Source organism: Psittacula echo (assembly GCF_963264785.1).
Source record: "Psittacula echo genome assembly, chromosome: 1".
Classification (NCBI taxonomy): Eukaryota; Metazoa; Chordata; class Aves; order Psittaciformes; family Psittacidae; genus Psittacula; species Psittacula echo.
Window position 1 is genome coordinate 135,426,398 of NC_137735.1, and position 24,870 is coordinate 135,451,267.

A 24,870-nucleotide genomic window follows, 5' to 3' on the forward strand; every position below is an offset into this window, starting at 1 on the left:
TATCCAATCTAAACTTCCTCTGTTTAAGTTTGAACCCATTACCCCTTGTCCTATCACTGCAGTCCCTAATGAAGAGTCCCTCCCCAGCATCCTTGTAGGCCCCCTTCAGATACTGAAAGACTGCTATGAGGGCTCCATGCAGCCTTCTCAAAGAATACCATATAAATATAATATGAAATATGTACTAATATACTTGTATTCTTTCCAACCAAAGACTGGTTTCAAATCCACATTGCTAAAAGTCAATCAGGTTCAGCAGCTACTGGATTTGTACTTCAGTTCAGTGAACACCAGTATGGTAGAAACCTTCTCAGTTAATCCAAAAGCAACATAATATGGTAAGTTCTGAGCATGAAAATTTTTCTTGCATTTTCTAGGGAGTCCAACTGATTTAGGAGTGCTGGTTTTAATTCTGCTTCCCAAAAATATTTGCTATGCAGTAATCTGGATAAAGTCAGACGACTTCATACAAACTCAGAGCCATATTCTAACTCCCCATTTTATAAGATGAAATTAGAAGACCCAGCTAACCTCAAGAAAAACTGTTTTCAGGATTTTGTGAGCCTCTTTTCAAATTACTGTATATTATTTAGCACTGGTTGCTATTCAGATTGCCAGGAGGCACACCAAATCCCAGCATAACCCAGGTAAGTTGGTGTGACTTGAATTAGTTTTTAGAATCCTTAAGCTTGGCTTTAGCTTCAATGACAGAATAGCCATGGTTTTATAGGCAGAGTTGCCATAAAGGTTTTGATGTCGACTGTCAGGGAAACTGGGCTAAAATATTGCTTATATGGTGGATATTATGGTACATACTACAGAAATATAAAGAGTCTCATGATGCTGAGTTTACTGATAATTATGTGTATGCCTCAAGTAATGTCACAATTATTAATCACAAATAATGACATAGCATTGCACTACTTGCAATAGGACTGCTCACCCAGTACAACCGCAGTACTGCATCCCACTTTGCCTTTCACTCTTTCCTTTCACTCACACATGCCCTGCTCAAGCCTAGCACTGGACTATGAGCATGATCTCTCTCTTCGAGCAAGTACCAAAGCAGCACAGACTCACAACTACTACACTTGAAGATTCATTTATACTTTGAAGCTTAATGTTCTAACCTTCTAAATTTATTAGCAGTCTGTCTAACATGACTGTCAATATTGTCAGAGGGTAAAATTCACACCTATTTAAATGTGACAGTCTCATTTTCCTCCTTAGAAATCAGCCTTTAGCTTCTTCAGTGGTTCTCTGTGATGTTAGCTCAGCAAGTGCTATGTTACAATTCCAGCTATATGATCTGCAAACATATATTTATTTTAAATTTGTATATTGCCTGTTTCAGTTTGTGCTTCCTTCCTCTGCCATTATTATTATGATTACATTAAAAAAGATGTTGTTCAAACAAGTATTTAAATATCCCAAAATACCCTGAAAGTTTCTATTAAATAATATTATTTTCAGTGTTGTGTTCTTGCTTCCTCTTTATGAACAATCACTGTAAGAAAGCCTTCAATGATACTTAGGCCACAGATGAGCAGAAAACTACTTTAAATACGTAATGCTTTGGTTTCTTAAAGACTAAAAAGGAACATTATACCTTATCACAGTCTTATGCAGCAAGGTGTACTTTTCCTTCAGCTCTGCTACTCTGGTGCATGCGATTTTTCCAGCAGAAACCAGCTATGGAAGGGAAACAGACAGTTATGAAATCTCCTAAGAACTAATACTTCTATTCTGCTGCAACTTTTTCAAAGAATCATAGAATCATAGAATAGTTAAGGTTGGAAAGGACCTTAAGATTACCTAGTTCCAACCACCCTGCCATGGGCAGGGACACCTCACACTAAACCATGTCACCCAAGGCCTCATCCAACCTGGCCTTGAACACCTCCAAGGATGGAGCATTCACAACCTCCCTGGGCAACCCATTCCAGTGTCTCACCACCCTCTCAGTAAAGAATTTCTTCCTTAGATCCAATCTAAACTTCCCCTGTTTAAGTTTGAACCCGTTACTCCTTGTCCTGTCACTACGGTCCCTGATGAACAGTCCATCCCCAGCATCCTTGTAGGCCCCCTTCAGATACTGGAAGGCTGCTATGAGGTCTCCACGCAGCCTTCTCTTCTCCAGGCTGAACAGACCCAACTTTCTCAGCCTCTCTTCATACGGGAGATGCTCCAGTCCCCTGATCATCCTCGTGGCCCTCCTCTGGACTTGTTCCAACAGTTCCATGTCCTTTTTATGTTGAGGACACCAGCACTGCACACAATACTCCAAGTGAGGTCTCACTTGGAGACAGCAGAGGAGAGGGGCAGGATCACCTCCTTCGACCTGCTGGTCATGCTGCTTTTGATGCAGCCCAGGATACGGTTGGCTTTCTGGGCTGCGAGCGCACACTGAAGCCAGCTCATGTTCATTTTCTCATCGACCAACACCCCGAAGTCCTTCTCTGCAGGGCTGCTCTGAATCTCTTCTCTGCCCAACCTGTAGCTGTGCCTGGGGTTGCTCCGACCCAGGTGTAGGACCTTGTACTTGGCATGGTTAAACTTCATAAGGTTGGCATCAGCCCACCTCACAAGCGTGTCAAGGTCCCTCTGGATGGCATCCCTTCCCTCCGGCGTATCAACCGAACCACACAGCTTGGTGTCATCAGCAAACTTGCTGAGGGCGCACTCAATCCCACTGTCCATGTCACCAACAAAGATGTTGAACAAGACCAGTCCCAACACCCATCCCTAAGGGACACCACTCGTTACCGGTCTCCAGCTGGACATCAAGCCATTGACCACAACTCTTTGCGTGCGGCCATCCAGCCAGTTCTTTATTCCCGGCGTGGTCCATCCATCAAATTGATGTCTCTCCAATTTAGACACAAGGATGTCATGTGGGACAGTGTCGAACACTGCACAAATCCAGGTAGATGATGTCAACTGCTCTGCCCCTGTCCATCAGTTCCATAGCCCCATCGTAGAAGGCCACCAGATTGGTCAGGCAGGATTTCCCCTTAGTGAAGCCATGCTGGCTGTCACCAATCACCTCCTTGTTTTTCATGTGCCTTAGCATGTCTTCCAGGAGAATCTGCTCCAAGAGTTTGCCAGGCACAGAGGTGAGACTGACTGGTCTGTAATTCCCTGGGTCATCCATTTTCCCCTTCTTGAAAATGGGGTTATATTTCCCTTCTTTCAGTCATTGGGAACTTCACCTGACTGCCATGATTTTTCAAATATGATGGCCAGTGGCTTAGCAACTTCATTCGCCAGCTCCTTCAGGACCCACGAATGGATTTCATCAGGTCCCATGGACTTGTGTACGTTTAGGTTTTTAAGATGGTCTCAAACCAGATCCTCTCCTACAGTGGGCCTAGGGTCTTCATCCTCACAGTCCCTGCGTCTGCCTTCCAAGACTTGGGTGGTGCGGTCAGATCATTTGCCAGTGAAGACCGAGGCAAAGAAGTCATTAAGAACCTCAGCCTTCTCCAAATCCAGGGTAGCCAGTTCTCTCGATATCTTCCGGAGGGGGCCTACGTTGTCCCTAGTCTGTCTTTTATTCGCTACTTACCTATAGAATCCCTTCCTGTTATTCTTAACATCCCTAGCCAAGTTCAATTCTAACTGGGCCTTAGCTTTCCTCACCTGGTCCCTAGCTTCCCGGACAACATCCCTGTATTCTTCCCAGGCCGCCTGTCCCTGCTTCCACCTTCTATAAGCCTCTTTTTTCCTTTGAATTTTCCTGAGTAGCTCCTTATCCATCCAAGGAGGTCTCCTGGCCCTCCTGCTGCACTTCCTTCTAGTTGGGATGCAACACTCCTGAGCTTGTAGCAGGTGATCCTTGAATAACAACCAACAGTCTTGGGCTTCCCTGCCCTCTAGGGCTATATCCTATGGAACCTTACTGAGCAGGTTCCTGAAGAGGCCAAAGTCTGCTCTCTTGAAGTCCAGGGCAGTGAGCTTGCTGCACGCTCTTCTCATTGTCCCGAGGATCTCAAATTCGACCATCTCGTGGTCACTGCAACCAAGGCTGCCCTGGAGCGTGACATTTCCAACCAGCCCTTCCCTGTTGGTGAGCACGAGGTCAAGCATGGCACCTCTCCTTGTTGGCTCCTCTATTACTTGCAGAACGAAGTTGTCTTCCACACAATCGAGGAACCTCCTGGATTGCTTGTGCCGGGCCGTACCTTCACTCCAACAGATGTCAGGGTGGTTGAAGTCTCCCATGAGAACAAGGGCTTTTGAGCGTGAGGCTGTTCCTATCTGCCTATAGAGCACTTCATCCACAGATTCCTCTTGATCAGGCAGTCTGTAACAGATCCCCACAGTAATGTCTCCCATTGCTGATCTCCCTTTAACCTTGACCCACAAACTCTCTGTCGACTGCTCACCTGTCCCCAGACAGAGTTCCATACTCTCCAGCCTATCCCTAACATAAATAGCAACTCCTCTTCCCTGTCTGCCAGGCCTGTCTTTTCTAAAGAGTCTGTAACCTTCCATTCCAACACTCAGTCGTAGGAGCCATCCCACCATGTTTCTGTGATGCCTACTATATCATACTCCCGTAGTTGTGCACACATCTCTAATTCCTCGTTTGTTCCCCATGCTATGGGCGTTCGCATAGAGGCATCTGAGCTGAGCTCCAAATGAAGCCAGCTCATTGGCTGGAGCGGCTGGAATATCTCTGCATCGCTCTGAGCATTTATTGTAGGTGCTGGCAACTGACTGGGTGTGTTGGGATCGAACGATGCCCCCCTCCCCCAACACATCTAGTTTAAAGAAACCTTGACCAGCCTGGCAAGCCTCCTAGCAAAACCTCTCTTCCTCTTTGCCAGATCAGCTCCACCAGCCCCCAGTAGATCTGGCCTACTAACTTGGGTCCCGGATTCAAAACACCCAAACCCCTGACTATGGCACCACCCTTTTAACCATTTATTAACTTGGCCAATCCATAGTTTTCAAACTATAACTGGCAGCCTTTTAGTTTATACAGTCTTTGGTAACTCACCAAATCAAATACACAACCAAATTAAATACACAGATGAAAAAATGCTTATTTACATAGTAACTTAAAGCGTAAATTTAAGATTATAAAGAATGTGTCTGTCGCACCTACAGCGTTACCCACACCACCATATCTTCTCTGATTTTCTGTCTGTATTAATATTTCATGATAATTCTGTTTTGACTTTGAATTCGGGCTCTGAGTCACCCTTTTTCCATATTGCTTAACTGGTTCAGTTTGGGTATATACCAGCTGGCCTGCACATGCAATACTGTTGTAACAAAGATGAGTTGGGCTCAAGCCGGATCACTCACAAGCCACAGAAACCATTCCCTTACATACCTGTGCAGGCCTTTGGCAAACACCACAATCAAACTGATACACATATTTAGTACTACAAAGCCATATGTGTCTGATGCAGCCTACCCATCTCTTAGGCAATTCCTCAGTTGTCCTGAGGGCAGTAATTTTGGCCAGTGAGCAAGTCCTTAATATAAACAGGAAATAGGGCTAGGAGCTCAATTTTACCATTGCAAAATATCACAGCAGCAACATGACAGTATTTTCTGGGATCATAGAATCAGAATCATTTAGGTTGGAAAAGACCCTTAAGATGATTGAGTTTGACAGTTAACCCAGCACTGCCAAGTCCACCATAAAGCACGTCCCTAAGTGCCACATCTATACATCTTTTAAATACTTCCAGGGATGGTGATTCCACTTCCCTGGGCAGCCTGTTCCAATGCTCGACAACCCTTGCAGTGGATAAATTTTTCCTAATATCCAACCTAAACCCTTCCCTGGTGCAACTGAAGGTGGTTACCTCTTCTCCTGTCACTTGTTACTTGGGAGACCAATCCCCATCTTGCTACACCCTCCTTTCAGGTAGTTGTAGAGAGCAATAGGCTCTCTACAAAGGCCGGCCTTATAGAGGGGGTCAAAGCCTCTTTCTAAGCTGAACTAAGGGTCATTAAAGACATTCACATGTGGGCTCTTCTGTAAATGCCCCTTTCTTGAATATCCAGGAGAAACTATCCAGAACCAGTCCTATGGTCAAGAATCAGAACCTAAGTCAATATGACAAAGGAAGTATGTATTTTGTTGATAACTCTTTGATTTATAGGGCTTTTTTAAGATCCACTGTAAAAAATTTCATGGTAGCAAAGACCATCTTTGATGTCAGAGGCCCTGAGAAAAGGAAAGGAGATCTGTCTTTCACTTGTTTGCATGAGATTAAGGATAAGCAGCTCTGAAATATTTATTTTGGCAACCCGTATGATGCAAAGATACTGGTCACTTAAGTTCACAGTACTAAGTAGTTCTTTTGTGAGAAAGAAAATATTTTCCTATCTCAACCTATTTATTTATTAGCCTCATGCAGATATGGTTGTCCTATTTGGGTGCTACCTCATTAATGTGCTTTCTTCATGATCCTCTCATCTGTACCTGTGAGTTCCAGTTTTTGTTACTGCTTGGCTTCTCACTGCAGATCTGTGCCATGTTTGACAATGTTTACACAGAAATAAACTTACTTGTGCTCAAGACTATGTCTTCTCCTTTATATCCACAAGCTTTTTACACTTAGTACAATTTATTTCCTAGTTCAGTTCAGAGCTGAGAGTTCTATTCTGATAAAGCTGGTCATATACAATGTGAAGACACGTAGCTTTGAGGACTACATAAGACAGACTGTATGGATTTTCATACCACATGTCAAAGGGAGTGAGACTACTGTGAAAACTATGAGCACCAGATAGATCCCATTATGAACTTTATTTGGATTTGTTATTAAAGCCCGGCACACTGTTTTCTCCAAGATTTTTGTAAAGGCAGAAGGGAAAGAGGCAACTGCATGAGAGGAAGAAAGAGTTGTGAAGAAGGGGGAAAGCATGAGCCTATGGTAAAAAATTGTGTTATCTGTGATGATAAAACAGATATATACTGCTTTCAAGGCTGCCATTTCCACATATGTGATAACAGGTGATATGTAAATTAAAATGGTCTTCAGAAGCTATGTTAGCTGAATCAATGTGCTCAATCAATGTTTCAACCAGAAATTCTAGAATATCTATTCCAGAATACTGAATACCTAGAATGGGGTTAGCAACTGATTTCCTTACACATTTGTATGATGCCAATGAATAGCAAATTTCCAGTCCTTGAATACATTGCCTATTGATAAAAAAAATTAGAGATAGGACTGGAATGACAGTAGGTGCCCACTTAGACCTGGAACCATGGTTGTGCAGAGTCAGCAGAAAATGAGTAACAGCTTTTTGCAAAAGATACTGCAAACAGGTAGGGACCACCTTCTGTTACAGCCACTACTTGATTGCTGACTTGTTTGCCATTGCGTGGGCTGACAAATAAACAGTTTTCCAGCTGGGATGACTTTGGCTCCTACTAATACCTAGAATGGAGTTAGAGCCAAGGAATTGATTGTCCTTCCATCTTCTTAGAAGGTTGTTTACAGTTCTGAAGCAAACCACCTCTTATGGCCAGACATCCTCCAGCTCAACGGCAAATTACAGTAACTATTATAATAATTTTTCCTGCATCATTTCCCTCTAAATATTTTAATCTTTATTTGATCGCATGGAAACAAGCACACTTGGCTTTCTTGACTTGTAATCACAGACCTTGCCTATACTCTGTGTAGATATGCTTCTGTCCCTGACATTACATTCCAGATCGTTCCCTCACGTATCTTTATATACTTTAGTTTAGAGAACAAACATCTTATTGTGAAGAACAACATTATCTACTCAGTTTCCCTTTAGCCGTCAAAATAGCATTTGGAAAACTAATCTAAGGACAACAACCAGATTATTTTAGCTTTGTAAAAGTGTTTGTGCCTGTTGTTAATACCAGTTATTAAATAAAATTTATACTATATTCATAATATCCATTATAAAAGGCATATACGGTAGTTAGCATGACACAAGTCAATTTAAAAAAATCTAGTTAAAATGGATTAAATGAATACTCACCTCACTGTGCTTTTCACCTCATGCAGAATAAATCTGATTAATAACCTGAATAAATCTGAAGTTACTGATTAACATCAGCTACTCATAATCATTGTGAAAGTGAACCACTTGTAGGTTTCCTAAGAAACATGTCATTACAACAGTCCCTAGAGCCTCTGCATGTTAGAGAAATGATAGGGCTAACATGTGTTTCTAATCATGTTTGCAAATGCTGCAAAATCACTGAAATGTATTCTAAGCTGGAATGGATGTTGGTATTTTGCAGACAAATTATAAATATGCATGAGAGAAAGGAGGAGATAACTTGTACAAGGTACCCAGCACCTCAGACTTTCAGAAGAGAGATGCTTGCCAGACAGCATAAGTCACTATTGAAGTTCCCAGACTTCTGTGAAATCTAGTGCCATGGGTCTTGCAAAGATTACTCAAAACAAAATAATCTCAAAATGGCCCATCTTGCACACTTAACACAAGACCACCCCAATTAATTTTATTAATTCCTATTAATAGCAACATGAAAATTCAATGTAAAATATAGAAACTATTCCTAACTTTTATTATTTGTAAAAGCACTTAAGTTTAAACAACATATGTTTGAATAAGCTCTGGGTTAATTCAAAACATGTTATACTTTGGCAGCAGTGACTGTAATGAGTATTAGAGCTTTCAGATTTCAATTTTAGAGAAGGAAGTAAGCTTGCAAACTAGTTAAAAAAAAAGTCATCATTCAGGAACACACAAATAAAGTAATGACAAAATAGCTAACAGTATTTTTATATATATATCCATCCACACACACAGACATAGCATTTCTTAAGGAAGGTGTGTGAAAATTTTCTTCTGGTCTGTTGGATCTGTGTTAGCCATGTTTCTATTAAAAAATAAAGCTGTGTACAAGACTAATATCCTAAGTATAAAAAAGAAGATACTTTTCACTCCTCCCCTTCCTCCCAAGACACACTCATAGTTCATTTTATTGCTTGGAAGCTCTCACATTGCTGGAGCAAGTAAAATGGTAGTTCCTCTTAGTTCAACAAATTATATTGCAGCACTGAAAAGAAAAAGAATGAGTGAGAAGATGGATAGTGAAGAAAAAAACCAGCTTGTGAATGGCAACTAAGGATGTCTTTTTCAGACCTGTGTTCATTATAATTGACCTGGAAAGATCTGAGATAATTTTGTTCTACTGGAGTTTGGAATACAGTCCTATAAGGATTCTTAAACTGTTGAGTCTTCTAATCCCTTTCCACGTCAGTTGTACTTAACTGTATTTTGCTTTTCTCAGCTTTTTTCTTCTCATTATACAATGAGCTGGGATGCCATATATTTTTAAACACACTCAAAATTGGTATATTATCTGGATAAACTAAAATAAATTTTCCTTATCTGAATGGAGAATTACTGGAAAGTTGGATGAAGATTTGGCTGCTAAAGGATGGTTAACTGGCAACTTCTGACAACGGATGGTTGTCTGCCTGCTTTCCTTTTTCCCATATTCCCATAAATGTAATTAAATACAAAGTATGGAAGTATGCATCTCATTACTGGATTTACTTGTACTTTTTCCTTTTAATTTAAGATTTCTGTTATGTTTATTTTACCCTATTAAGTTACCATTTCTTTTACTTTATACTCACGTTTAACTGATCAACATGAGTATAATTTTCAGACTTTGTTACATTTTTTCATGTTACCTTGCTATTTGAAGTTTGGCTTTTCTACCAGAAAAACAAAACATACCAAAACAAACCCAAACCCAAATTCCAAAACAAACTTGTTTCTTCCTATCAGTAAAAAGAAATAAAGTACTGGATAATCTTGTCCTACAATTAAGACTATGGAGGAAGATTTTGCTGAAAAGGGTAAAGAGAAGGGCAGGAAAAAGTGGGTTTTCTGGCTCTGGGTAAGAACCTTTTAAATGTAGGAATCCATGAGAACAAGAGAAAATGCTTATGCTCGCTTAGCTGTTCAGTACACCTGCTTAACTTATCTCTACACTGATACCAGTTACAAGGTCATACTTGCTTGCCACCAACAGCTCCCCATCCGAGCTCTCTTCAAAATGTCTTAAGGAAAATTCAAGAAAAAGTGAGCACAATCTGAGGTTACACGCAATATGAGGGAGCTCCTGTATATCCTTCCAGTTTGACTTCAGGTCTACTGGCCCATAGATATATGTGAGATGTTGGTAACAAAGAGGTAAATTTAAACCACAAAAGGGAGAAGACCCACCAGATAAATGAGGCACTCTTCCATGTGAGCAAAACTAAATCTGAAATCTGGCCCTGACTACATCAACACCTCCTCACTCCCTCATTAAGTGCAGTATGCTTCTGCATTCTCCATTTAACAGATTATACTCAATCCCTTCTGACAGTCAGCTCAAAGCAATATAGCAAGGAACTCATCTGGAATTTCAAAAGAAGTTTTCTGGAACTCAAATGTGATATAAATAAGAACTCTAAGGATTTTGACATTCCTCACTTTTAATTAGTCTCTTTTTAAGCTTCTTTTGGGACTCTCCAGAAATGAATACAATTTTGCCAGATTTTAAATTTAAAAAAATGACACAATTCAAAAGTTGGTCTAACTTCTCACACTCTTTTGATAAAAAGCATCAAGAAAAGCGCAGAAAATGAATATAGCCACCACCAATAAATTACTCATTATCAGTTACTCGTAATCATTGTGAAACACTTGAAGGCTTCCTAAGAAACATTTAATTCCAACAGTATCTAGAATCTCTGTATTTCACAGAAATCGTAGACTAACATGTGTTTCTAATTATATTTGCAAATACTGCAAAATAACTAAAATGTATTCTAAGATGGAATGGAACAATAACATTTTCCACCTCTTCATTCTAAACCGTGGCTTTTGTAATTATAACAAGACTTTGTGACTATGCTTAATATTATTTCAGCCTGAAGAATATCCAACATTTTGTACTAATTTTATTTCAAACATCTGAAAGGTCTCGTCAAACAACTCTTTTGCCTCGTAATAGGACACAACATAAAAATATCAAGGGATTAATATATTTTATAGTCTGTGTACAGTCAGGATTTCAGTATAGTATTGCCCGCTTGGCAAATGGCTCCTCTGGAGAGTTTGCTATGTGAGGTTTGGAATTTTCTCACTGTGATGTTTATTTGAACAGCTTTTCTTACCTTTTTGGATACTATTTAAACGTTTAAACATTCAGGGAAGAAAAAGGATAAGTGTTCCTCTTTGAACAGAAAGCTCTGCATACCCTGTCAAAACCCTCACTGAATCCATACTGTTTGGACACTTACCACACAGCTTAGGTGCTTCTTAGTCTGGGGAGAAGACAACGCCATCTCCCATTGACTTTTCAGGAGTTATTTCTACATTGTAGAGGGGCAACAGGCATGCAGAACCCATGCTTTGACTCTTGCATTTCTATCCATATTGGTGGCTATCAGTCACCACAAAATCTATCTCATCCTTTAAAAGGGGTGAGATAGGGATATCTACTCATGTTTGGCTTGCCTGTGCCTGATACCTCCAAATTACCTAGACAAAGGCTAGATAATTTGGACCATGATAATGCACTAAGGGAACTGAAGCTTTTCCCTCAAGTATGGCCAAATAGTATATTTAAGAGTCTGCTTCTTTTTAATAATAAAATTTTACTCATTAAATTAGTTCAGAGTGCTGTCCAGTATTTATAAGAAATAAGAAACATCCTCAATGAGGCTCTTACTCACTTACTTTGACAATAGAGGGAGCCAAAGATGACTAGCTCAGACTAAGCACCTCATGTTTAAATGACCTGAACTCTGTTATTAATGTAAAGTCTTGCATCACAATTTATGTATGCTGAGTATAAATAATAATTATACTTTTTATTCAGTCATATACATCACTCATTTTTCAATATACGTCAAATATTCATAGAGTTATAGAAGACTAACACTTCTAAAATTATCTAGAATTTCTCTACTCAACAATATTTCAGGGTTCATCACATATTCTAAGTATTCTAAGACAAGAAGATAAAAATTACTAATTTAACACTGTAAATATTTAGTTATGACATAAATTGCAGTTACCAGTATTTTGATGCAATCCTGCATTCCATTTTGTAGATTGTGAAGCATTTAATGTACAGACAGGAATAGCCATACTACAGATATTTAGAGAATGATATGCCTTGTTTAAGTCATTATTCCAGAGAAAGATTAGGAAGGTAGAAGCTAAAGAAAAATGCAGTCTGATTCTTAAATTAATGCTGTCATTAGAGTTAAAAAATAAGTTGGAATCCCTCTCATCTGTAACAACATAGATACTGACAGGCAGGAGACTTTTTTTAGGCTAAGTATGGGAAGTCCCTGGAAAAGCATATTTATTAGCCATTCAAGTAGAAAAAGATTTGTCACTGGGTTTTCTCAACATTTAATTTAGGTGCTGAACAGCAACATTTGAAACCATGAGGCTATTGGTCATACAAATGCAGTCAGGCATTTCTCTCCTGATATTTATGATGAGCAGAATTATAACAAAATAACAAGCACATTTGTATAAAATTGCATTTATATGTAAGTCTGTTTTCCCTTAAAAGTGCTATTTTTACGCAAAGAAAAATCACCTTTCAGGTCCATTTCTATTTGGAAGCTAAGATAATTTAAGTAATTTAACAAAGTAGTTTTTTGTATTTCATGAAGTGCCTCACAAATTATTTTGCCCTCTTTCCTATTCCAAGAAAGCCATAAATACAATGAATAAGAAGATAGCATTCACTTTTTGAATATAGAATATTATTTCACAAAGTGAGGGCATAAGATTCATGTTTCCTTGAACTTTGTTCTCTAAAGGAAAGTGACTTGGCTGCATTGCATCCACATACAAGTAGCCAGTAACTCAACAGATTAAAGTCAAACACTAAAAAAAATGAGCATGATAAATTGTTAATATCTACTCATTTTAGTTTGATATGGAGTCTTTTATACCATTTTATCACTGAAAGGCTCATAGTCTACTACAAAGTAGTTCACATAAAAAAAGCTATATGCAGATCATGCTACATAATCAAGACATAACTGAGAGTGGGGGTAAAGGCATACATGAATAACATTAATATACCTACTTATGGTAGATATAGCACTGTATTGCCTTACACAGAATTTCTACTGTTTCACTTTTTAATTACAGATGGATCAGCCAGGCATCCTTTAATGAAAAACTGCCAAAGGGCCCTCTAAAGCTAAAAAATAACAAGACCAAAGATAAAAAGAACAATTTAAACAGATATAGAGAATCCACGTGGCTATTTGATCTATGTAACCTGTATCTCAATAAGAATATTAATGTGTTCTCACATATAAAGTGTTCTCACATATAAAGTGTTCTCACAGACATGAGGAAGTTGAACAGGTAGTCCCATGATCCACTGGACAATATAAAAGACTGCTTGCATGAAGAACTACTGAATTAATAAAGTAAACAACTGAATTAATAATAAATAATCGTAAAGCAGAATTTGTTTCTGCTATGGACTTACACATACCTTCCACATTGTGGGAAAAATTGAAAATAACTTTTCATCCTTTTTCACAAGAAAAACATATCACAGAATCACTGAAGTCTACAAAACCCATCAAAAATATCATGCAGCACATGAATATTAACAAATCACACCTCTGTCACCAATATGAATGAGTCCAGACATGCTTCAGGTTTGTTCATACCAATCATTTGAACTGCTTACACAAACTTGGGTGTTATGAAGCAACTCTTCTGCAGGAGATGCTACACCCCAGCACAAAGCCAGAAACCAAACAGATGGCGAGCTGTCATGTTTTAAATTGCCACAGTCACTAGTTAAATTAACATCTGGCTACAGTCTTTGTTGTGTTCTATTTGACCTACATTCTATTATCTTCCAGAAAAAAAAACCCTTGCTCTAAAAAATCATGGCAACTGTTTCATGCTGCTTTAGATAAACTTTAAATAAACAGACCCCAGACAAGTCTGTTAAATCAAACTATATTACTTCTTTAACCTTGCAACCACTGGGTACTTCTGGGAACAGAATGAACATCTTCAGTAGAATTTAAGAATATTATGAGCTCTCAGTTATTTTCTTTATCTTTTGGAAGATATGCCTGTAAGATTAGGATATCTCTTTAATCTACAGAAGGAAAGATTCCTAAAAAGTAGACTAAGAGAGATGAAAAGCCACAAAAAAATGACCTTTAACCAAACAAAAGACCTTGGTAGACAATTCTTACTTGTGGTCATCAGCATTACTCAGATCCTTTCACAGTTGAAAAAAGGCTGGCTTTTGGATTTTGTGATTGTTTCACTACTTTAAAGTTTTAAGCATTATACTCTAGGGATCTAGGAAAGCCCCATCTGGGAAGAAACTTCATTTATAAACAAACTGCGGTTCTCAGTTTTGATCTGGTCCAATATTTCTGCCATTAATCAAGTTGCATTGGAATTTTTCTGTTTAAGATTGCTCAGTGTCCTTTCTAGAAGATGTATGAAAAATTCAGTTTTTAAAGTTTGCTTCATTTAGCCCAAGCAAGGTAAGAGGCATGAAACATGAAAAAAGCTGTGGCATACTAGATTGAGTACCTGAAGGAAGAAGAGAGACCTGACAAATTGTTGGTAATAGACATTCCCTGACAGAACAGGAAAAAAAGACAGTCCTCAATTACATGACTTCTCCAGGTAGGGGAAGCATATATGTATCTGATAGAGAAATGGGTTTTTCAGGCTCAAAATAGACTGCTGATACACTAATAACAAAATCAAGACGATAGCAGAGCATCTCAAGATTACAGAAATCTCATCCAAAGGAGGAAGCAAATATCCCAAAGTGAAAACATATAAGGGATCAAGGAATGAATGTCTCAGGACAAAGATGTTTGAAAAGCTCAGATACCTCATGTTACTATCTGAACTTTCCTTTTTTTTTTTTTTTTAAATATTCAACATTACTAGAAATTGCTGCCCTTCTTGATGTTACTATGATCTAATAATGAATATATGACAACAGTCATATATTAATAACAATATCTGAGATGCATCTAAACATGTCAAGGCAATTCACAAGATGTGGTCTACCAAAGATAATTATTGTTAATTTTACAGAAACAGAATAGTCTGTCCAGTCCAAAGTTCCACAGCAGATAGCAGAGTTCATTGTAAACTGAACAGTGTGGGGGAATTGTGGCTTCCCAAATAACAAGGATTTAGAAATTATATTTTAATTCTAAAGCCCCTCAAAAGAGGCTGGTACAGCTTTTCCCAATTTGACAGTAGCAGCCATATAGGAGAACAAGGCTCTGTTAAATACCTGGTTTTAAACTGGTAGAAAAATATTCAGGATCCTATTAATCAAATTATTAATCTTAAAATTTTATCACAAATTAAAATCATGCATTTCTTCTGTCACAAACATTTCAGTTTTGATACATTTCTAACAAAATCAAAGTGACTTCAGTACCTTACACCCAAGTGGGGTGTCTTTCATCTCATTGATAGAGAGCTATTTATGATATGAAAGGGAGAGATAGCCAGTTTTGCCACAAAACTGAAAGTGCCATGGCATGTTCTGGGATGTTCATTTAGAGTATGGGAAAGGTAGATTTAAAACCCATTTCCTAAGAAAATGCCCAGACCGTTGTGCTATGCAAGAATCTGAAGGAATTGTTGTAGCAAGTTAAACAGATGGGGGGGGTTGCCAACTCTGCCTCCCGTACTATCAGTATAAGCCTGTGGCACCTATAAAAGCTAGTAACATCCCAGAGATCATGAACTTACAGAGAATGTGTGTGACTAATGCCTGTTTAATGTTTAATCTGTATTACGAATAATTTCAACAAGGGTTTAGGGAAATACATTGTTCAGATTGGACTAATTAAACAAGAACTAGTGTAAAAACCCTTTACTCATGCAAGGTATTTGGCTCTCGACTGAGCTATGAATGCTTGAAGACACATCCATGTAGCCTTGCTTTGGGGCACAAGAAAAATGGCATAGATCACTAAAACTGCACAGGCACCACGTGAGAATGGCAAAGGTGGCTGTAGAATAAAAATGACGAAGTACATAGCAATTGTCACCTAGAGCTGAAGTGATTTTGTTTGGTGTGATTAGTCATGCAAAGTACATTATTAACTCTTAAAGGTGATATAGAGCACAGTAAAAAGAAGAGCACGAACCAAAATCAGGAATACAGAAAGGAATACCCCAAATTGATGGGCCCAAGGTCTTTTCCAACCTTGCTGATTCTATGCTTCTATTCCTTGCTTTAGATTAGAACTTGGGACATTATTCAGAACACCAGGATTTGCTTTCAGTTTTCTGAAGAATCAGTCCAACAGCTAGGATCAAGGAGGGGTGGACGCAGAAGTATCTTAAGTTCCCTTCCCTTCACTTAGAAGGGTTCAGTAGTAAGCACTCAGAATCAGGTAACAGTGAATAGTAACTGTGATGTGCCATACAAATCATGAATATTCCAGATAACTATTTTAAGCAGTGCCAGGCAAAATAGGAATAATGAAGTGCTGCTCATCCTTCTTAGTTTGCGTCTCTATCCTGAAAAATGTTTGGAACCAAAACCATATGTTTCAACATGCTTTAGGATTTAAATAATTTTCAGGAATCCATCCGTTCAGCTAAAAAAAGGTTTTAGGAAGAAGGGGACTGAGTGTCAGTGAAGCTATTGCTGTGATCCTCAAACTGGGAAAGGGGCTGGTTTTCACCTTTTCCACCTGCTGTGGTAAAACTATAGTCTGGTTTTGAAAGCAGTGTTAGAACACTAAAATGTTAAGAAACAGATGTTAGAAGACTGTTATAACACAGAGCTAAGTGATTAAGTGATCTTTTTTTTTTTCCAAAAAGAAGAAAATCCATGTCCAACAAGGAATGAAATTAAACTGCAGAAGTGATCAGCACACATGCATTTCATCATTTTGCTTACATACACTAGTTCTGAGTCAGGAAAACTCTCTGAAATGTGCTATTCTTGCAAGCACTACCTACTTTGCTCTGCTATTAATCACTTGTGATGCAAGCACTCCCACCCATTTCTGAGAACAGTGTAGGCTGTCTGATAACTCACAGGCTTCAAGCTGCCCTTATAAAGTTGTTCCACTTTCACATACTTCCTCATACTGCTGGTTTCGCTGTGAAGATGCAGCTGCTCATTTACTTAGTCTTGCTGAAGACAGCTCTCCTTGCTTTAACAAACGTCTTTGCAGTTGTTTTAGAAAATGAAGAGGATGCTAAAGAAGGAAAAGTTACTGAGACTTGTCCTGTAAAGCTCAAAACTAATCGGAAATGTGATGATGGAGAGGATTGTCCATATCAGATAAATCTGCCTCCAATGACCATCCAGTTACCTAAAGAATTCAGATTGCTTGAGAAGACTCTCAAAGAAGTACAGACCCTTAAAGAAGCAGTAAACAAGCTGAAGAAATGCTGCCAAGACTGCAAGCTGCAGGCAGATGACAACCAAGAAAGAGACAATAGTAATGAATTCCTGCTACCTAATGCAGAAACTCCAGCAGAAAACAGCAAAATCCAAGACAACAGAGTAAAGGAACTGCAGAGCAAAGTTAACAGAATGGCAACCAGCTTAAAAAATGCAAAGAGCCAGATTCAGACACTGCAGGGTCGGTTAGAGAAGATGAGCCTCATAAATATGAACAATGTAGAACATTATGTTGACAGCAAAGTTGCAAATTTGACATTTGTTGTGAACAGCCTTGATAACAAATGTGCTTCTAAGTGTCCAGCAATGCAGCCAAGACCTGGTATGTAACCTGTTAATTCTTCCTGCCTCTATAAGCTTTCTGTGCATTTTACAAAGATTAGGTAAACAACTTAAAATATAATCAAATCGCTGTGTTAACTTCACCAGTATTTGCTCTTTTAGTGTTTATTTATACTCCTGTAAAACGTTTCAGCTGCCACTAGAGGGTTACTGAGAGCTACAGGTGTTCAGTTCCTCCTAGCATAGGACTATTATGGAATTTAAAAAGTGAATTTTCGAAGGACTTTTCTTTTTTTGTCAATTCGATTAGTAAATATGAAAATTTAACTTTATTTTACTACATTAAGGATATTAAACTGTTATTTCCTCCTTGGATGAGAAGGGGTAAATTTTCTCTAGGTGTGCCTTAAAACCTGCATGGGTTTTTTTTCAATGTGAAACTACAGCTATTCTGAAAAGGTCTGCAAGACATTATGAAACATCAAGTGAATCTTTTTGACAGATGGGTAATAAAATAAATCTTCTGTCATCACAGCACATATCTGAAAGGCTCAGTTAAAGAAGTTTATTAACAGTACTTCTCTAGTGGGTAACATACATACCATGAATATAAAAATCTTAGCATGAATCTAATATATAAGCAATATAAAACAGAAAACAGGTATTAGCACTGACAAACACTTTTTTCTTTTACTATTCAATTGTCCTAATTAAGATCAAGAAATAGAACTAAGAATTTCTTTCTAATACTGATTTTATTAGAGGAAGATTGAGGGGGGTTTAACGTCATGAAGTTCTATCATATGGAAGAATGTCTGAAAACAAGAACTATTCACTAGATTGTCAGTGTATTCAGCCACTCAGATATCATAAATACAAAGATAGGCTCTCTAGAGATAAAGCAGAGAAAGAGCAGGCTGCATTGTAGTTTTTAAGCTTCTGTTACTTGGTATTCAAGTTTAAAATATAACTGTTCTTCTGTCCATCCATATTGAAAACTGAAGGATCTGCAGATGGTGCAGTCCATGTACAGCTGAAATTCTTGAAAGTTTGAAAAGAACAAATGAATAATACTAATAAAAGTAATGCTTCTACTAGAATCAGATATTAAGTATAAATGAATTACTTTAATTCACATATAAAGCATTCACAAAAAGAATTAGTAACTTGGTATATTGGTAATGGGCAATTAATCAGATTCAAATACAGTACTTCGTAACAGACTAAAGTAATTCTAGATATTTCTCACACTTATTGAAATGTTTAGTACTGTTCACAGCATATGATCATGTAGATGTTCCTTATACTTTACAGTAGGTGCTGATGAAAGTGTTTGTAGCAGCAATATATAGATTATGAAAACTAGCAAGGATAACAGCTGCAACTTATTTATATACAGGAGCTACTCCTGCATCCACTGAAAACAAGAACAAAACTTTATTGAAATAGGAATTGAATCAGGTTGTAAAAGCATTTTTTTTCTAAAGCATATATTTTTTTTCTAAAGCATATATTCTCTGTCAGTATCTTCTCAAAACATAGTCCACGAAGTAGCTTACACAAAGTTGAGTGAAATAAATGAGAATGTATTGTGGATTTAGTTTTGGGTTTTAAGCCTTTGTCTCCTATACTCTGTGCTGTCGTAAATGTCCAATTTTCTGTACTGGCAAACAACAAGTCTCAAGGCTCATTCCCTCCCTTTCAAGAAGTAAATTAAATTTTCTAGGAAAAATGTGCAATTCAAGCCTGTAAATGAACAAGCCCATAAATTCAAATCTGCAATAGGAATGAACACTATGGTTTTGACTCTTAACTAGGAACTTCTGAGAGCTATCACTTGCTTAAGAACATGTAATTATAATGCCATGCTGTTGAACAGTGTTATTACTGGATGACACTGTGGATAAAACATGGTTTTCTGACTCTGCAGGAAAGACCTGGGGGTATTTTTCTTCTGAATAAAATACATCACCCACTGGTGGGAAAAAGCTGTGTTACTGGTAGATGCTAAAACTTTTCCTTATCGTAAAGCCAGCAATGCCAAATAAACAGGAAAGCACTGTCACTTTTCTAGCTTCATCTTTCCAGGAATCACAGTACTACTACAATAAATGGGACAATTTTATTACTCTTTTTTCTGCTTCCTAAAGTGCAGTCAACATTAACACATGAAACATTCCTAATGATGTTATGCTCTGTATTGAATTTTGTTAATTGAACAATAGCCAGGTTGAAGTCATTCCCATATGGACAAAGCTTTTTCTCTGACATACTGCCAGATGAAGATTTAAATTGTAGATGGGGTGTGATGGTATACATATAAATACAAAAAGCAGCAAGTTTGTGACCATGAAGCATTAGAAATACAGACTGAAGAAATTAGGCTGAATTTACAGAAGGTAAGGAAAGGATAAAGAGTAGAGAAAAGGAGAGAAGGGAAAACAGACAGTCAAAATGCCCTCATATTATGCAGGTTTTATACAAAAAAGTAATGGTTTTTTTTTCACAGCTATCTGATGCAGAGATCCTAGGTGGCATCTATTACCAAAAAAACTGTTTCTCCCTAGAATTGAAATGGTAGTAACACTATTTTCTATGTAGATGTCTCTTCAACCCAAGTTCTGTAGGCCACATCAGTCTGGGCAAAAGTATTGTTTATTTTTATATTGAAATTATGTTTATTCTAACACTATCTGTTCTTCCACCAGTTATACAAATAATGCAGAGAGACTGTGCTGATCATTACACAGCAGGCAGAAGGATTAATGGAGTCTACAGGATTAGCCCTGACCCCAGAAACAACAGCTTTGAAGTTTACTGTGACATGCAATCACATGGAGGTGGCTGGACAGTGCTGCAGCGGCGTCAGGATGGTACCACTAACTTTAACAGAACCTGGAACGACTACAAAATTGGCTTTGGAAACCTCAGCAGAGAGTTTTGGCTGGGGAATGACAAAATTCACCTCCTGACAAAGAGCCAGGAAATGCAACTGAGAATTGAACTCGAAGATTTCAATGGCATCAGAGAGTATGCGAAATATGAACACTTCTATGTGGCCAACGAGTATCTCAAGTACCGTCTAAGTGTTCATGGCTATAGCGGCACGGCAGGAGATGCCCTTCACTACAGCAGGCATTACAACCACGATCAAAAGTTCTTTACAACTCCGGACAGGGACAACGATAGGTATCCTTCAGGAAACTGTGGAGCATACTACAGCTCTGGCTGGTGGTTTGATGCGTGCTTGTCTGCCAACCTCAATGGCAAATACTACCACAAGCAATACAAAGGTGTTCGCAATGGCATTTTCTGGGGCACATGGCATGGTATTTCTAATGATATTCCCAGCGGATATAGGCAAGCTTTTAAATCAGTAAAAATCATGATCAGACCCAAAAGTTTTGTGCAGTAATTCTACACCCTTTTCTTAACTAGTTTGCATTGGATTGCACTCAAAATCGTACTTATTCAGTATTATACTCAGAATTCAAGTATTCAGTTATGTTTGGCATAAAATAGTTCTAGATAAACAACATATTTCCATGTAATTTTTTAAAGATGGTTTGACCCATATAATGTTTTAAAACCAGCATGAATGTGTCTGAATAGTTATTGCTAAAACAGCATGGGTTAAGTCTTGGTATCGTTATGTAAATAGTCTAAACATTGCTTTTGGTGCTTTTACTGACTGTGATATACATTTTGTGTTTTAAAACTTTTAAGTGGTCTTCCAGAAATTGTGTCTGAATGAATACCTACATTTTAACCTGAAAATAACTCAGGATGTATAACTGATAACATATGAACATATAGATTTGTCAATGCTTACAATGCAAATTAGTCTGTCTGGAACAGCCTGAATTTTTCTGTCAATCACCTATCCTTCACAACTTCAAAGGTATACCATGGCAATATCAATATAAATTAGGAAAAATACTATCAATTCTTATTTTTAAAGGACTAGAAAATAGAGGGCCACATGGTTTGCCCAAAGACACACGCACACACATACAAAGTCTTGAGGAAAACTTAGAAAATCAAGATGATTCCTCAAACCTTATCCCTTTTATCAAATATTATTCAAAGAAGTTGGTGGAAGAATTGAATAAAAGCAGTGGAAATAATACAGGCAACATGCAATGAAAGACAACATTCTTGCTTATTTTGTTTCCTCCGTTCAAGCTCAAGGCCTGTTTGTCATTTGTGGGAGAAAGGAGCTGATACGTAGCTTATTGCACGTTTATATAGGCAGGTAGACAGGTAGGAAGAAGACACATCAAGAAGAATCCATGTCTTAGTATTAGTGCCTCTAAATACATACAAAAAGAGTTTCCTGCACCATTTTGCTTTCTCCTGAATCTTTTAGGTTTGCCAAATATTACAAGATGACTCTTGTAGAGATTCAAGCTCTCATTCAAGTAGTTCTCACTTCACATAGCATTAGACCGTAATATTATAAGAAAGATTACAAATACTTTGTTATGTATGAAAACATTGCATTCTCCTCATTTTCTGTGTATCCCTTTTGTAGCCACAGAAACATGAACAACCCACTGGCAATTATAAGCAGAAAAGACAATATGTGAAAGACTTTTTCTTCTAAATATGACTAATGAAACAATCTAATTCTTAAATACTTCAGGAAGTGCAAATTAGAAATACTGTTATTAAAGCTCATGTTGTAGATAGTAAGTACAAATTTGACACCTATCTATTGCCTACCCTAGAAAAGATATGGCTCTATAATTACAGTGACTAACATTCTAAATGGAGATGCAATTATTTTAGCAAGAGGCTATTTTGTTATTTTGCTTATGCCAGTCTTGAGATGCAGACAAACAATGCTAAGACTGTATTTCTTTATCAGATTGGTCTTTGCTGGCATAGCCTTTTTGATTCAAAGAGACATAACAAGAAAAATATAAGTATACATCTAACCTAATACTTTACAAATACAATCTTTATTGGTTTTCAAGATTTTAACAAGAACTACTATGGTTACAAGCTATGCAAATTAGCAAAGGTTGCAGTTGGTAAATTGTAAAATATTAATATATATATTTTAAGGAAGTAAATACTTGGAAGGATATTTCAGTGTGAAGTGTAATTTGGTTTATTATATTTCAGTTTGAAAGAGCAATGGAAAGTTCTAATTGCAAGATGTATAATCTTTGCTTGAGAATATGTTTCGAAGCTATAGAATTTTTATTTTGGAATAAAAAAGAATTGTGTAAACAAAATAAAAAAAATTTATGAAGTATTGATTAGAAGAGCAAATATCTAATTGCGTATGATTATACTTAATCATTTTGCATGAAATGCACAATTTGCTCCTATTCATTATATGGTAACTATCTAAGTATGACTTAGTGTATCTACAAGCTTCTACTTGAAAATGTCTTTTTCCTGCTAAACTGTTAGAAGAGAAACTGTTCTTTTATAATCCTGTTTAAATGAAACTTTGTAAAACACAGGAATTTTAACAGAATAAGCAAATGTGACTAATATCACCTACAAAAGCCTTGTCAAATGACTTTAAAAAAAAAAAAAGATAAAAAAAAAAGATGAAAAAATGAAGTGTAATGCTGTTACACAAACCTGAATATTGCCTGCCTGGAACTGTTGTAGCTGAATTACCACCAATATGTACTAGTTTTACAATATGTACACAGTTTTACAAAGTGTAACTCCATCTACTTGTTGCAAATATTATTTTTGTTCTTCCTTGGTGCAATAAAATTAAGTCACACTGTTAAAGCTGTGCTGGCGTCATAGATGTTTACAGGGACTATGAAAAAACCCAACTCATAAACTTTTTAAATAATTTTCTGTAAAAAATTGAAGCAATAAGAAAACACAGGTAACTTCAGGTGACCAACAAAGACAACCACATGACATGCCAGGAGAGTAATTACTACTACATTACTAAGAGATCCATTTTATGACACTTCAGCTGTCAGATAACACCAAAGGCTGAAATCTCAGACATCTTTTTGAAACTATTTGGAAAGAGAAAGGTAGTTGGCCACTCAGGAGTTCACACAACCTGTATCTTTGATGTGAAACAGAAGAAGCAACCTAATCTGTTTTTTTTTGTGTTACAGCCGTTCAGATCACATGCCAGTTTCATCAAAGCATGTGCATAGAAATAATACCCCAAGTTACAGCAAACAATCTTTTTTTAGAAGCAAAAGCACTTGGTCTCTGCTTAAGGCTTACTAATTCAAAACATGTCTTTCAATTTACAGAAAACACTATGTAACACTGACTATCATATGAAAACACTTGTGGGTTTGATACTGCTAATATTTTAATTGGGAATTTTAGTGAAGAAGATTACTAACAGCAGGTTTGCTAGCAAAATTCTTATGGGTTGTTTCCAAAAAATAAAGGCACAAACCCATCTGTTCAATGTGATCAGCCAACCAGACTGTAATGTCTTGGCTTTCTATGCATTGCTTAAACAAAAAGGAAGGAAAAAACCTCAAACCTACATGAAAAAAAAAAAAAGAAGAAGAATGAAAATAAGGTTTAGCAGTGATTTTGATTTTTATTTTTTTCCCTTTTTTTTGCAATTATCTGTTTCCTTAATGGTGTTTTTTTTGGGGGGAACACTGCAGTCAAATTCAGAGTGAATTGCAAACAACAGGTAGTTTGACAATTTGATGGAAAATAAATTTGCATTTATGTGATTATTTTGAAAGGAAATTAACTTGGTTCTTAATCCATACTTAGAATACCATGTTTATACTTTAAACCAAAATCAAAAAAATTAAAAAGTGCCAAATTTACTTAGATTCTAAGACTTACATGTCATACAAAAATCAACAGGAAGGATGTGACTTTTAACTTCTCATAGATAAAAAAGATGAGGTAAGAACTAAATACTGGCATACCAAGAAAGAGATTTTAAATATATTTTTATAAATGTGTTCTGTGGTTTGTTTTTTTTTACAGGAAATAAGAGAAAAATAATATGGTATATATGGGCCTGAAGATACTGACATAAGTTTCAAAGACAAATGGCTGAGCGGTACCATCCACAGGCCCTGCTAAAAGCAAACATTCCACCTACTAAACTGATCTCTTTCATTCACAACTTTAATGAAATGTTTAGGGAGTTA

The 24,870-nt window shown here is 37.3% G+C and overlaps 2 protein-coding genes across 2 annotated transcripts in view; one reads left to right on the forward strand and one right to left on the reverse strand.

The window, feature by feature from the left end:
* CCDC146 (coiled-coil domain containing 146) overlaps positions 1 to 24,870 on the reverse strand; it is a gene marked incomplete at both ends in the record, with an annotated part of 68,087 nt that overhangs the window by 34,879 nt on the left and 8,338 nt on the right. Inside the window, one exon of the mRNA XM_080610244.1 lies at positions 1,610 to 1,692. Coding sequence (XP_080466370.1) covers positions 1,610 to 1,692 — 83 coding nt within the window. The remainder of the gene's footprint in view (positions 1 to 1,609; positions 1,693 to 24,870) is intronic.
* Positions 17,036 to 23,619, forward strand: FGL2 (fibrinogen like 2; the record flags this gene model as incomplete). Its single annotated transcript, XM_080631334.1, has 2 exons — positions 17,036 to 17,783; positions 20,452 to 23,619. The coding sequence occupies 2 exons, from the start codon at positions 17,036 to 17,038 to the stop codon at positions 21,156 to 21,158; spliced, it is 1,455 nt and encodes a 484-aa protein (XP_080487460.1). The 3' UTR covers positions 21,159 to 23,619.